The sequence below is a fragment of the Coregonus clupeaformis genome, chromosome 31, assembly GCF_020615455.1.
Source record: "Coregonus clupeaformis isolate EN_2021a chromosome 31, ASM2061545v1, whole genome shotgun sequence".
Lineage (NCBI taxonomy): Eukaryota > Metazoa > Chordata > Actinopteri > Salmoniformes > Salmonidae > Coregonus > Coregonus clupeaformis.
In genome coordinates, this window is record NC_059222.1 from 26,630,540 (window position 1) to 26,646,089 (window position 15,550).

The 15,550-nt window shown below is 41.0% G+C and overlaps 1 protein-coding gene across 1 annotated transcript; it reads left to right on the forward strand.

The window, feature by feature from the left end:
* The first annotated feature begins 228 nt into the window (after positions 1–228).
* Positions 229–10,074, forward strand: LOC121547328 (pantothenate kinase 3). Its single transcript, XM_041858533.2, has 7 exons — positions 229–808; positions 3,678–4,030; positions 4,349–4,608; positions 5,131–5,307; positions 5,423–5,546; positions 7,818–7,943; positions 8,135–10,074. Exons 1-7 carry the CDS (start codon positions 511–513, stop codon positions 8,192–8,194), a joined length of 1,398 nt encoding a protein of 465 aa, XP_041714467.1. The 5' UTR covers positions 229–510; the 3' UTR covers positions 8,195–10,074.
* The last annotated feature ends 5,476 nt before the right edge of the window (positions 10,075–15,550 follow it).

Here is a 15,550-nt window from a genome sequence, read left to right on the forward strand (position 1 = left end):
GTAACTATACCAAATGTAACATATCATACGAAATGTAGTGTCTCGGATTTATGTACAGAATAATACAAAATGCTCCAAGACCAGGCTGACGAAACAGCCTGTACAATGACATAGGCTTACGGCTGTTTTAACTCGGAAGCTGTCGCAAGAGGAGCACGATAAAGCAATGTAATAATTTACCCCCAGGGGAAATTGGGGGGCTGTAAGAAACAGCCTGCATACAATGACGTAGGCTGCCGGCTGTTTTAACTCGGAAGCTGCCGCAAGAGGAGCATGATGAAGCAAGATGACCGACAGTGACCCATAGATTGTATAAAGGCAGTGACTTCAGCCAAACGTCCTAGCAGTTGTTCCATTATCTACTTCGACCCAACATCATTATTTTTTGCCGTCGTAATAGATCTTTACCAAATAGCTTGACATTCTTTTGAAGAATCATCGCCGAGGAAAGCGGACTCATTTCGCCTTTCTGAGACTGCCCGCTAGTGCTTTCCCTGCGCAAAAAAAAAAATGGATAATGGCAAGGCATCGGATCAGAAAAGAACAGGCGCTTGCCAAGAGAATGGTTTGATAAATGGATTCAATCCTACACAAACTGAAAACGGGAGCTGCAATACTTTAGGTTTTAACGGAACCAGTAGCAGTGGTAGTGGAGGGTGTAGTAGTAATAGTAGTAGTGGTGGTGGTTGTAGCCATAATGGAATTGAAAATGTCCACCATCTTCACGAGGATGTCTATAATAATGGGTCGCCTCCAAAGCGGTGCAGACTCAGGAGAAGAATGGATTCTGGCAAAAAGAACCGACCGCGTAAGTAGGATACAATATTGATAGGCCCACACTGTTTCAGTTTCGATGCTGTCAATCATGTCGGCTGTCTAAAATCGGCTACTTGTGTGCATTATGCAAATTATATGACATTGAAACTACACATTCGGTGAAATCTGCCCTACACAATTTCTAAGCATCCTCTCAGGAATTAAAGGGATAGGAGGGGTTTCGGTCTAAGCCACAGGTGTCAAACTCATTCCACGGAGGGCCTAGTGTCTGCGGGTTTTCACTCCTCCCTTGTACTTGATTGATAAATTAAGGTCACTAATTAGTAAGGAACTCCCCAAACCTGGTTGTCTAGGGCTTAACTGAAAAGAAAAACCAAAAACCTGCACACACTAGGCCCTCCATGGAATGAGTTTGACACCCCTGGTCTAAGCATTGATTGCACATAGCTCTGGGTGTCCAAAGTGACAGTCGCCTAGATTTTCTATGGTGCCATCTCTAGGCTATTTGCATGACACAATGAACCAGTTTGACTTTCTGCTGCAGAATAGAATATCGCTTTGTTGCGAGGCTTTTCCAAGAATGTCAATAAGGAAGGCTATCCGCCCAATTCTCCCATTGATACTGCTTCTGTAATGAATAATGGGCCTGTACGCCTATGTGGAGAAATACTTTGTATTCCTGTATCCTACTACATTCCATAAGGTATTAATGTCTATGAGAAATGCACAATTTTGCAACCAATAAGAATCAAGCACCATATTCTGTATTGTTTATACATGTTTTAATCATACTATGCAATTCTAATTGTTCTTTTACACGAATGTAACCCTCCTGGTAATAGAGATGTAGCCTCTATTTCTCTCCTCCCCTTTGTTATTGTGAGATCTTTGATGTTGTCTGTCGAGCCATTTTTTCATTGGTCGTTCCAAAGTCATGAGGTGTGCTGAAATCGCTGCTGATATGAGAGCCAGGTAATTTCGACCAATCAGCCGTCAGTACTTGCCTAAGGAGGTTGGCTGAAGAAACTGACAGAGTAGCCAGCCCCATGAACAGAACAGATCTTTCTCTGTCTCCAATATAACACTGTAAAACAAATTAATGTCACTATGTCAGGGAAGTGTAGTCTGCCTTATTGCTGTGATGACATCATGCCACAATTCAATAGGACTGAGTGATACTACTTATAAGTCTTGGAGTGAAGAGTATTTGACCATAAGCACCTTGACCTGAGGATCACAATTAAGTTTGTTGTTAAAAAGCCAGGTACGAGTTTCTACTCTACTGTATTTTAAATGGCTGAAATATACTTATTTGCTTACTTTAATTTATTCGTTTATTTAAATCTCCTGCTACCTCGGCAGAATCAAATCTAAGCAAACAAACAGCAATTTGACTAATTTCTTGAATACTGCATTGCTCTACACTTTGGCATCTGGAACTATTTGGCTGGTGTAGTAAGAAGCGGTCTTTATCTGTCTTGTATGCATGCAACCCAGCCATTTGAAATTTGCTCTCTGGGCCTTGTGGTGGGGGAATAAACAAACCTTTCACCTATAAATGCTGCCAGTCATAGTGCCCTGGCTTCCAGGTTACAGCACAGGTTCTTACTACACTTCAGCAGCCATTAGACCACCAGTCCTGAGCATGTATGGACCTGCTGGCTGCTCCTCGATTGACATGTCAGGCCTCTGTTTGGGCTGTCTGTTTGTTTGTTTTCCTACCACACTCCTCGCTTAGTCTACTGAGGATGGGCTCGGACATCACCTGAGAAGGAGTGGAAGTGTGGTATTAACAGAAACATAAGCGCTACATTGAAATGATAGGAAAAGCAATATAGCTCAGCCATTACTTGAGAATGAGTGGCGGAAAATCAAACATTCAGTCCTCTGTAAAATTACTGTGAAATCATTGCAAAGCAGGATTTGTCTGTAGCACCACTGACTGAAGATATTGAAAGCAGGTGATTAAGTCAGTGAAGATTCCAGAGTAGACACTCACACATTTGCTGAGATCAATATATTAATGTTATGTCAAGTTCCTCTATGATAAATTGATTGTCCAACCCAGATTACACCACCAGTACACCTCTGATATCTTGGATTAACCATATATCAGAGGTGTAATGGTGTTGTAATCTGGGTATCATTGCAAGCCAGAACCAAATCAACAATTACATCTCAAATTTGACTATTGTAAGCAACTCAAGCATGTCTTTTGGTTACTGCTTTTCTGTAGCTTCACACAGAGTTGAATGTAACCAGGCTGGTTTGTGGAATGAGCCATTAGGGACTACACACCCCACTGTCAAATGAAGTGCCGTTAATTCAAAAGCCAGGAGGAAGGAACCAGTTTGCCTGCCGATGTATTGACTACATATTCATTGTACTGTACACTCAAGAGTTCATTGAGAGTTAGGCAGGATATCCAGGCAATCTTTTCTCCATGCTGGTATTTCCATGGCAACAAAGCCCTCATCTTTTGTTGCAGAACAAACACACTGTTGTGAATTTAAGACAACCCTCTTCCTCTCCCTTCTTCCCTCTCTCCAGAAAAGAGAGAAAAATGTCACAATGATCTACTAATATGAAGACATGATGTGTGCATAATATGCCATAATGCTTTTGTCTTCAGTGAAATCAAGTTAGAAAATGCAACATAGGTTTGAGTAAGTTTCAGTTAGCACAGTTAATTGGTAGGCTTATATAGAGCAATAGCTTAGTTGTGACATAGACAGAACACTAGAGTCCTCTGTTTTGAGAGCTTGTGTATCCATTTCTCCAAAGAGAATTTAGCACAATTTCAAAAGAGCTTAACAGTGCTTTTCTACGGGCAACGGTGACCAAGCTGTTCCTGAAACCTCTAACTCATCTCTCAAAACACCTTTTGTTTTCTGTTCCAGCCTTCCCCTGGTTTGGGATGGACATCGGCGGCACCCTGGTGAAGCTGGTCTACTTTGAGCCCAAGGACATCACGGCAGAGGAGGAGCAGGAGGAGGTGGAGAGCCTGAAGAGTATCCGTCGCTACCTGACCTCCAATGTGGCCTACAGCGACACGGGCATCCGCGATGTCCACCTAGAGCTGAAGAACCTGACCATGTGCGGCCGGAAGGGCAACCTGCACTTCATCCGCTTCCCCACCCAGGACATGCTGGGCTTCATCCAGATGGGCAGAGACAAGAACTTCTCCAGCCTGCACACCACACTCTGCGCCACCGGCGGAGGGGCCTACAAGTTTGAGGAGGACTTTAGGACAGTGCGTGGTGGTTGCTAGAACGATTGGGTGTTGTCAGCCAGGGAGAATGACTGAAAGTGACAAACGATGTGAATTAATGTCGTATTGCATGTTATTACATGTCATTAGTCAGTTAAATATATTGTGGCATGATCATTACAGGCAACATGGTTTCTCATGTGATTAGATGGGAGTAGATGTGGATGGTTCAGGCTTGCCTGGTCTAGGTGTGTTATAGACAGTTCATGCTCTTGGAGGAGTTACCATTGCATATCAAAACCACTCCAGTTTCTCTTTCTCTCCTATAGTCTTATAGATATTCTGTTTTCCATCTCCCAGATCGCCAACCTAGAGCTACAGAAGCTAGATGAACTGGACTGTCTTATCCAGGGGCTTCTCTATGTGGACTCAGTGGGGTTCAATGGCCATCCAGAGTGCTACTTTTTCGAGAACCCCTCTGACCCCGAGAGTGAGAACTGTGTCAAGAGAACGTGTTGCCTTGACAACCCCTTCCCCATGTTGTTGGTAAACATTGGCTCAGGGGTCAGCATCCTGGCAGTCTATTCGAAGGACAACTACAAACGGGTCACAGGCACCAGGTAAATAAATGTAATCTGTTGCTGTTTTAGTGTAGGCAAACAGAGATAATCCTGTGTCACTCCACGTCATGATAGCTGTATTTATTTGATCTGTCATTGGCAACACAGTTCTGTCATTGCTCGCATCCATCTGTATTCGATGTAGTCTTGTTTTGAGACTAGATAATAGTTATCATGGTAACTAATTAATAACTTCTTAGTCAAATACAACTTTCTCACTGGGCAAAAACAGGTTTTATCAATGTTGTTTCCACATAATTTCAACAAACAAAAAATACAATGTGATAAAAGAAAAAAGTCATCAACGTAAGGGAATTTCGTATTTTTTTCACCAAACGTATAACCTAAATCCAATGACATGGTGACATTTTTTGTTGAATTCACGTTAGTTGACAACTCGATCAAATGTAAACCAAAACTAGACGTTGAAATTATGTCTGTGCCCAGTGGGTTGTTTCCTGCAAGCTAAACAGTGGTACAACCCATAGAGTAGTAGGTCACATAATTGCCTGTCCCCCACAGTTTGGGAGGTGGTACTTTCCTAGGCCTGTGCTGCTTGCTGACTGGCTGCGAGACGTTCGAGGAGGCCCTGGAAATGGCAGCGAAGGGGGACAGCAGCAACGTGGACAAACTGGTGAAGGACATCTACGGAGGAGACTATGAACGCTTCGGTCTCCAGGGGTCTACTGTTGCATCTAGGTGAGGTCTAAGTTAGCTGATACATGACACATGTTGTAACCTCAAGACTTCCAGTAACAGTATGCTTTGAATACTGAGTATTATGGAAACTAACCCAGTGAATAATTAATTGCAGTTTTGGTCATATGATGAGCAAGGAGAAGCGTGACAGCATCAGTAAGGAGGACCTAGCCCGAGCCACTCTCGTCACCATCACCAACAACATTGGTTCTATTGCTCGTATGTGTGCGGTGAATGAGGTACAAAGTAGATGTATTTACTTCTGTTTCAGTGGAAGTCTTACTTTGATGAGACATTCTAACCTGTGTTAATTTCGTCAACAATAACTCTGACTAAAAATACTGGTCGACAACCTATTTTTCCTGACTAAAACTATGACGATAATGAGATGCCCTGAAAAAACCCTGATAAATATTACAAATTGCTTTTCATTTTAGTCTACGGAAATGTGATGAGATGAGAATTCCACATGAGACTAATTAACATTTAATTTGACATGAAGCATACATGCACGCAGAGTATTTCATGCTATCCTCTCATTGGGCTCCCGAGTGGCGCAGCGGTCTAAGGCACTGCATCTCAGTGCTTGAGGCGTCACTACAGACCCCCTGGTTTGATTCCAGGCTGTATCACAACCAGCCGTGATTGGGAGTCCCATAGGGCGGCACACAATTGGCCCAGGGTCGTCCGGGTTTGGCCGGTGTAGGCCGTCATTGTAAATAAGATTTTTTTCTTAACTGACTTGCCTAGTTAAATAAAGGTAAAATAAAAGAAAAAAATGGCAGAATTAACATCTTTCAGTTGCACGGTCTGATTGAGCTGATCTGCCCGGCTTTCCCACACAGTTCCCACAGTCACTCGTCTTTTGAACTGATGCAAAGCCAGGACACTTGACATGTAACTAACCTCAACTAGAAACAATAATGTTTACTCTCTCTCGTACTTTCATGTAGGCTATTTTTGGTTTGATCACATCAGAAGCTCTATTTTCCCATGTGCGCAGTTATTCATTAATCTGTGCTGCCGCTCTCACGCTGCAGTGTGCGAGTTGCGGTTGCTTTTACCCTATGGGAAAAACAAATGCTATTTGTTGGATATTAGGAGTAAGGTAATACTGCTAGCATTTTTGGAAAGTTCAAATTCTCCTATTTTCAAGGAAACCACTGTTATTTACCCCCCTTGACGATTATGATGGCGAGAAAATTAGAGCTCTAAATTGATTAAGCTGTATCCAAGGCTTTATAGCCTACATGGTTAATTATGGCTGGCATTGGTTACAATCTGCCACAATATCAATGTAGCCAGCTAAGGTATACATGGGGATAGTAGGCCTAGTTGGAAAAGCCTATCTGAATGTGCACATGATGGAAGTTAGAGGGAGGCTAAATATTTATTATTTAATAGTCTAGTTTTAGTCGACTGATAATAACTAAAACTAACGAAGGATGAAATGACTAAAATGTGACTAAGACTAAAAGGTATTTTAAGACTAAAGCTAAGACTAAAACTAAATCTAAAATAGCTGCCAAATTTAACACTGATTCTAACAGTGAGCATATACCACACTGTGTTGTGACTGTAACATAAGGGTAAACCTTCTCAAAGTTATTTTCTTTCACCATAAAACAAAGGAGTGAAGTGGATTCAGTAGCCAATATGATGGATGATGGGAATGGACTCTGTGTGCTTTCAGCTTCTTTACAGTGTTGCCTTGTGGCATGGAGATCAAGCAGCATTGTACAGGGCTATCAAAGCACATAGAACAACAACAGGATGCTTTCTATACAAATATCAAGTGGGCAAATTATCTTCCCCTTGAGTAACCCCATTTTAATGTTTTGAGCACGAGGTACACAAATGTACATTTGATTCAGCTTTCTAGCTACCAATGCATGTAGAGTACAGTGTATGAATTGGGTGAAGTCTTAAAACGTCCCTGCAAAATGGCCCGCTTTTTTTTACTTAGAATGAGTGGTCTTGTTACTCTGTTAGCCCCGCAACTATGTCATTCACAGGAGTTGAGCTGTTCATTGCTTGTCTATTGCACAATCTTTTTCTCCCTTGCTGCTGAGTCACTGAAGCGTGAGACAGCTCCTCCCACTGCTGTAATGTCAGGTTCTCTCCCCTAGATGGCAGCCAGACATCCATCTATGCCACGTGTCAAACTCATTCCACAGAGGGTCGAGTGTCTGCGGGTTTTCGCTCCTCCCTTGTACTTGATTGATGAATTAAGGTTACTGATTAGTAAGGAACTCCCCTCACCTTGTTGCCTAGGTCTTAATTGAAAGGAAAAACTAAAGCAACAGACACTAGGTCCTCCATGGAATGAGTTTGACACCCCTTATCTATGCTATTAGTCTGCGGGAGCCGGCCTAAGGTCTTTAAACAAATCTTTTTTTAAAAATATATCTTACTTTTAAAATATCTAATTCTGTCTTGCTTTGTGAAACAGTCATTCTTGCAAGCTCTAAGAATTTCTGGTTTACCAATGGTTCAATGTTGTCTTTCAGAAAATTGAAAGAGTGGTGTTTGTTGGGAATTTCCTGAGAATCAATACAGTGTCAACGAAGCTGCTTGCGTATGCCATGGACTTTTGGTCCAAAGGACAATTAAAAGCTCTCTTCTTAGAGCATGAGGTATGTGTTATATGAGGAACGTTTCTATGCTCCGCACACTTGTTGTTTTAGTCTAATTGTACAATAAAAAGGGTAAACAACAGATCATCTGCATTATTTGGGTAGGTTACAATTGGGCGCCGAGTAGGAATATCAAGGTTGCTGATGATAACCTGGTCAGATAAAACCCGAGCCCCCTCTGTGTTTTTCAGGGTTATTTCGGGGCCGTCGGTGCCTTCCTGGAGCTACTGAGGATAACGGATGACCTTTGAGAGAGACAGATGCAGACGAAACCCTAACTCTGACAGTGCTGCTCTACAGTTTCGGAAAAGCTACTGACTGGACGAAATTCATTTGAATAATTTAACTGTTTTAAGAGGTTCTACTAATTACCCTCCTCGTCTGCTGATGTTTTAGAAAATTGATTTTTAATATTATGAATGCAGGCTGGAGGAGATGAGGTTGGTATTTTATTTGCCACTGGAAAGAAAACCTTGGTACTTATTGTTTATAAAAACCCTAACTGTATATTGAATGTGTGATTAAGCCAAATACTACTGATCCCCGATCCTGTGCGTGTTTTTGCTTTTGTTTACTTATTTGTGATCTGAGACCCCCCAAAAAATAACTTATTGGTTCCTTATTTGTTCTAATTTGTTTATTTTGTATTATGAAGTACTTACAAGATGTAAGTAGATACATTGATCTTTAACTTATAGCATTAGCTTACAACTAGCTTTTGCACTTTTTTCTAATCAATCATCCTAGCCCAATGTTCTGTGATATGATTTGCGATATAATCAAATGTATTATCCTACTGTACACGTGAATCGTTACTCTTATCAACCCATTCTGTCAACCCGTCATCTATGGTTTTGACAATTTGTGGAATATGGAGCATTAAGCAATAGCTAAATTTGGCTGAAAATGTTGCAGGTTGATTTTGCGTAATGATATGCTGCAATACCTTAGAACATTTTACATAATGGATCTATTTTATCAGTAGCAGTAGAATGACCAGTACCCAAAATCCTCCCTCTGTATTCACTTGAATCCAGTATTATGTCTAGCCTTTCCTGTCCCATGCCTTATAATTCCATTGCTGTTTTACTGAAACAGTTAACTTTGGAACCAAGCCTTCGGTACTAAATTATCCTTAGAAACCTCACAAAATAGACCCTGTCCGTGACTCCACTCTCTGGGGGACTTGGGATATGCAAAAAACACATTTTCAATTCACACACGCGTATTAATACATGTGTGAAATAGGACAAATATAAACACCCACCTAATAATAATAATTATTATTATTATTATTAAGTAGATGTTCCTCAGCAAAGCCAAATCACTGACTCACTAAGCAGTGCTACGTAAAGTGTCCATTGTGAGTCATTAGATTCCAAACCTCTATGTGAAGAGACTTTAAGAGTTTTACTTACTACAGTTATGTTTTCATTGTCATCAAAGATGGGGACCATTTCTGCCTGCCTTCCTACCTGTAATAATCAGTATGTGCTTCATGATAGTAATTTAATATTTGTTTTGGATGTACTGTATTGAGTACTCTAGTCGAAAGGAGATTTGACTCTCCTACTGTATTTCTTGGTTAAATTTCATGACATTTCATGATGGAATTTGGTTTCAAGTGAAACTGCATGCTGGCCTGTGAACCGCTGTGAGCTGCATAACCCTTCTGCCTTCCTGCCCTCTTCAGAGGGTCCCACGACCAATCTCCTCAACCAAACCATACACCAATGCTGCGTCTGAAATGGCACACTATTCCCTTTAGTGCAATACTTTGGAACAGATCACGCTTTCCCCTATATAGTGCACTATTTTGACCAGGGCCCATGATTTTGGTCAAAGGTAGTGCACTATGTAAGGAATATAAGGTGCCATCTTGGACTCATCCCCACACTGACTTCGCTAACATCATACGTTTATTTTTTATCCCAATTTAACCTGGGGGAGTTTTCAGCTATACATTGACAGATTTTCAAATGTGCTTTATGAATTGAACTACTGAATAGGACATGTCATGGCGAATAAAATATGTAACTCTGAACCTGATTCAACTGGATTACGGAGCTGGGTCTTGCTATAGATTCAGCCTTGCTTCAATGTCATCATTAAAACTGTTCTCTGAGCTGTGTTTTGTCTAACCTGATGATATGTTGAGTTTGTTGCATTCACTTTCTGATGTACTGCCTTGTCCTGTTGTGTGTGTCTATAAGACTTGCCTAGTGAAGACTTGGTACAAAACATTAAGAACAACTGCTTTTTCCATGCCATAGACTGACCAGGTGAATCCAGGTGAAAGCTATGAGCCCTTATTGATGTCACTTGTTAAATCTACTTAAATCAGTGTAGATGAAGGGGAGGAGACAGGTTAACCTCTTAAGGATTATAACCTTTTTTCCAGTTTTCGCCTAAAATGACATACCAAAATCTAACTGCCTGTAGCTCAGGACCTGAAGCAAGGATATGCATATTCTTGATACCATTTGAAAGGAAACACTTTGAAGTTTGTGGAAATGTGAAATTAATGTAGGAGAATATAACACATTCGATCTGGTAAAAGATAATACAAACAAAAAAACATGCGTATTCTTAATTCTTAAGGTCTTCTTAATATTTTGTACACTCAGTGCCTAGTTAGTCTACACACACCTGCACAGTTTTCACATTTTGCTGCCTTAAATTTCAATCTAAAAAGGGGTTACATTGGGATTTCCTCCCACTGATCTACACAACCTACTCCACATTTTCAGTGTTTTTTTAATGTTCTGAAATGATTTTTTAATTTTTTTATGTATTAGTCTTGATTGCAAAGGTCCTCACTACCCTTGCTGTGGCACATAAAAAATACGTTTAAGATACGTAACGTAGTGCTTCTCATGATTCAAGAATAACTCCCCCTGTCTGTGTAAGGTCCTTCAGTTGGATAGTGAATTTTAAAAAATGATTTAACCTCAGAGCCACCAATGAGATTCATGAGAATGACTGGGATACATGTTTAGGCAGTGATAGATCAGGGGAGGTTAAGAAATAATTCCAAGACACTGAATGTCCCTTTCAGTATGGTCAAGTATGGTAATTAATCTATGGATGGTGTATCATATCACCCAGACACTGCAAATATCTGGCCATCCTAACTGAGCAGCGGGAGAGAATGTAAACTGCTTAGGGATATCACTATGAGGTTTAAGATTATTTTAAAGCTGACATAATTTATTGGCGGAGCTGAGAGAACTGCATGGATCAACAACACTGCATTCACTCAACATTAATGGCCTGTATGACAAAGTGAAAAGAAGGAAGCCTGTGTTTAAAAATATATAGATTCCAAATCATCCAATACTAAAAGACAACATTGCAAATAAATTAACTTTTTTTGCCTAAATAAACATTTCAGGTATGGGTCAAATCACATTAGAGTGAAACCCTCTGTATTTTCAAACATTGTGGTGGCAGCCATAGAATTAGGAAGTAGAACATTTCATTTAATGGGATATCTATGGTGGCAGCATCTTGTTATGGGTATGCTTGTCACAGACAGGGACTGGGGAGTTTGTCAGGATCAAAATAAATATAAAAGGAGCAAAGTCCAGGGAAAAACATAGAGGAAAATCTGCTTCAGTCTTCTGAAGACCTAACCCTGGGTTAGAGTTTCATTTTTCAGCCGGACAATTACAAAAATTCTAAGGCCAAAGACACACTAGAATGGCTTTCCAAGAGGTGTTGAAGGTTCTTGAGTGTTCCAGTCTCAGTGCTGACTTAAATCTGCTTGAAAATCAGAGACAAGATTTGAATATTGCTGTCCATCAATGATTCCCAACAAAATTGACTGAGCTTGAGCAATTTTGACAAAATGATTCACAGCTTTAATTGCTGCTGAAGGTGCTTCCACCACAAATGAACTCTGGGGTGTGAAGACCTACGCAATCAAGACATCCTTGTTTTTCATAAAAAATCAAATGTAATCCTTTTAAATATTTATATTTAAATAAGGCAGAAAAATGTGTGTATCCTTTCACTACACACGGTAGATTGCTACATATAGCGCACGGGTCTCCAACAGGTAGATTGCTACATATAGCGCACGGGTCTCCAACAGGTAGATTGCTACATATAGCGCACGGGTCTCCAACAGGTAGATTGCTACATATAGCGCACGGGTCTCCAACAGGTAGATTGCTACATATAGCGCACGGGTCTCCAACAGGTAGATTGCTACATATAGCGCACGGGTCTCCAACAGGTAGATTGCTACATATAGCGCACGGGTCTCCAACAGGTAGATTGCTACATATAGCGCACGGGTCTCCAACAGGTAGATTGCTACATATAGCGCACGGGTCTCCAACAGGTAGATTGCTACATATAGCGCACGGGTCTCCAACAGGTAGATTGCTACATATAGCGCACGGGTCTCCAACAGGTAGATTGCTACATATAGCGCACGGGTCTCCAACAGGTAGATTGCTACATATAGCGCACGGGTCTCCAACAGGTAGATTGCTACATATAGCGCACGGGTCTCCAACAGGTAGATTGTTACATATAGCGCACAGGTCTCCAACAGGTAGATTGTGAGCTACACACTCTAAACATAAATGGTTCCTGGAGTATCCTTCAGGGGTTCTTCAAATTGAAACTGTGAGGGAACCCCTATAAGTTCTTCAAAGAACCCCTTTTAATAGATCCTTGAAGAATCTTTTAACTACCCCTCCCTCATATTATTATAATACTTATTATTCATAATAATAATAATACTATGAATAACAATAACACAATATTTTAGTTGTCAGTGTTTATTATGATTTTAGTGGCAAAGCAGAATAAAAAAATCTAAATATGAGGTAAACTCCCAGCAGAGCCCCAAGTCCAATGGGTATATCCTCTGGCGTGTTGATGTTAATGTATTGATGTTCTCTGTATCCATAGCCAGAATGATTTTGCAGTGCATGGTAATCAAACAGGTATCCTGTTATATTCATCAGAGGTGTAGGGAGGGTGAAGTCTGTGAATAAAAAAATAAATAGTAATTATACCGTTTTTTTATTTTTTATGCACAGGCCAGTATTCATACCTTGGTTTTTGTAGTAAATGTGAACTGTTTTGATAATGGTTTTCATACACATACCTTGTCCATAATGTAGAGGCCAATGGAATTTTCATTGAAGAGGTAAGGGAGGAGGATGGTACATGTGATCTGCATAACATATACCTGCGGACACAGACACAAAACTGAGCAGTTCAGTCATCTGTGCCCAATACAGCTAGCTTTCAACATATTCTTATAGCCTACATATTCTTACCTCTTTGTTGATTGATATCCATTGAATTTTGTCAATTTTCTGTTTTAGAAAGATTTGCACAAATATGAAAAGATAGATGGTATCATCATAAAATAATATCAATTTAGACCATACAAGGGACAAACCTTACCTTAAATTGAGGAGATCTTTAAAGGTTTCATTTAAGTGCTTGCACCTGCTGTCCTTTCAAATCCAAATGTTTCAGTTGGGGAGTTAGGTTCCTGCTAGAAGCACCACCAACTAAGGACATTCCTCGATGAACCCAACCTCCTATGTGGTTCTTGGAAGAACCTTTTGGGGGCAATTTTCAGTGCCAAGAACCCTAAGGTTCTTTGAAGAACTTTGAGGATCTTAGAAGAACCCTTGTTGAACCCCACATTTTTAGAGTGCAGTAGCCACACCCGTCGCTATGGGCGGGCCATAGGGGGCCGGGCCCGCCCCCAAATATGCTTGTTCGTATTTACAGATGGCATTCACGTTTGTTATTAAGGCACATGAAAGTTCACTCCCAGAAGGCTTTTCACCAAAAAAACGCATGATTGATAAAAAAAAAAGGTTTACTTTCAAATGCCTCTCCTGTGAAGTAGTGATGCGCAATATACGCCTAGTTTCCTGAAACTAGTCACATATGTTATGTTTAGTATAGTTACAGTGAGGGAAAAAAGTATTTGATCTCCTGCTGATTTTGTACGTTTGCCCACTGACAAAGAAATGATCAGTCTATTATTTTAATGGTAGGTTTATTTGAACAGTGAGACAGAATAACAACAAAAAAATCCAGAAAAACGCATGTCAAAAATTTTATAAATTGATTTGCATTTTAATGAGGGAAATAAGTATTTGACCCCCTCTCAATCAGAAAGATTTCTGGCTCCCAGGTGTCTTTTATTCAGGTAACGAGCTGAGATTAGGAGCACACTCTTAAAGGGAGTGCTCCTATTCTCACCTTGTTACCTGTATAAAAGACACCTGTCCACAGAAGCAATCAATCAATCAGATTCAAAACTCTCCACAATGGCCAAGACCAAAGAGCTCTCCAAAGATGTCAAGGACAAGATTGTAGACCTACACAAGGCTGGAATGGGCTACAAGACCATCGCCAAGCAGCTTGGTGAGAAGGTGACAACAGTTGGTGCGATTATTCGCAAATGGAAGAAACACAAAATAACTGTCAATCTCCCTCGGCCTGGGGCACCATGCAAGATCTCATCTCGGGAGTTGCAATGATCATGAGAACGGTGAGGAATCAGCCCAGAACTACACGGGAGGATCTTGTCAATGATCTCAAGGGAGCTGGGACCATAGTCACCAAGAAAACAATTGGTAACACACTACGCCGTGAAGGACTGAAATCCTGCAGCGCCCGCAAGGTCCCCCTGCTCAAGAAAGCACATATACAGGCCCATCTGATGTTTGCCAATGAACATCTGAATGATTCAGAGGAGAACTGGGTGGAAGTGTTGTGGTCAGATGAGACCAAAATCGAGCTCTTTGGCATCAACTCAACTCGCCGTGTTTGGAGGAGGAGGAATGCTGCCTATGACCCCAAGAACACCATCCCCACCGTCAAACATGGAGGTGGAAACATTATGTTTTGGATGGGTATTCCAGCATGACAATGACCCAAAACACTCGGCCAAGGCAACAAAGGAGTGGCTCAAGAAGAAGCACATTAAGGTCCTGGAGTGGCCTAGCCAGTCTCCAGACCTTAATCCCATAGAAAATCTGTGGAGGGAGCTGAAGGTTCGAGTTGCCAAACGTCAGCCTCGAAACCTTAATGACTTGGAGAAGATCTGCAAAGAGGAGTGGGACAAAATCCCTCCTGAGATGTGTGCAAACCTGGTGGCCAACTACAAGAAACGTCTGACCTCTGTGATAGCCAACAAGGGTTTTTCCACCAAGTACTAAGTCATGTTTTGCAGAGGGGTCAAATACTTATTTCCCTCATTAAAATGCAAATCAATTTAGACTGATCATGTCTTTGTCAGTGGGCAAACGTACAAAATCAGCAGGGGATCAAATACTTTTTTCCCTCATTGTACATAAGACAGAAGGTTACTTAAGGCAAAAATGAATGGAGGGTGGTTGGTCGGGTGTATAATGCGGACATCTAGCAACCCAAAGGTTGTGTGTTCGAATCTCATCACGGCCAACTTCAGCATTTGAGCTAATTAGCAACTTTTCAACTACTTACTACTTTTTAACTACTTAGCATGTTAGCTAACCCTTCCCCTAATCCTTTTAGCTAACCCTTCCTCTAGCCCTTTATCCTAACTCCTAACCTTAACCCTAACCACTAGCCTAGCT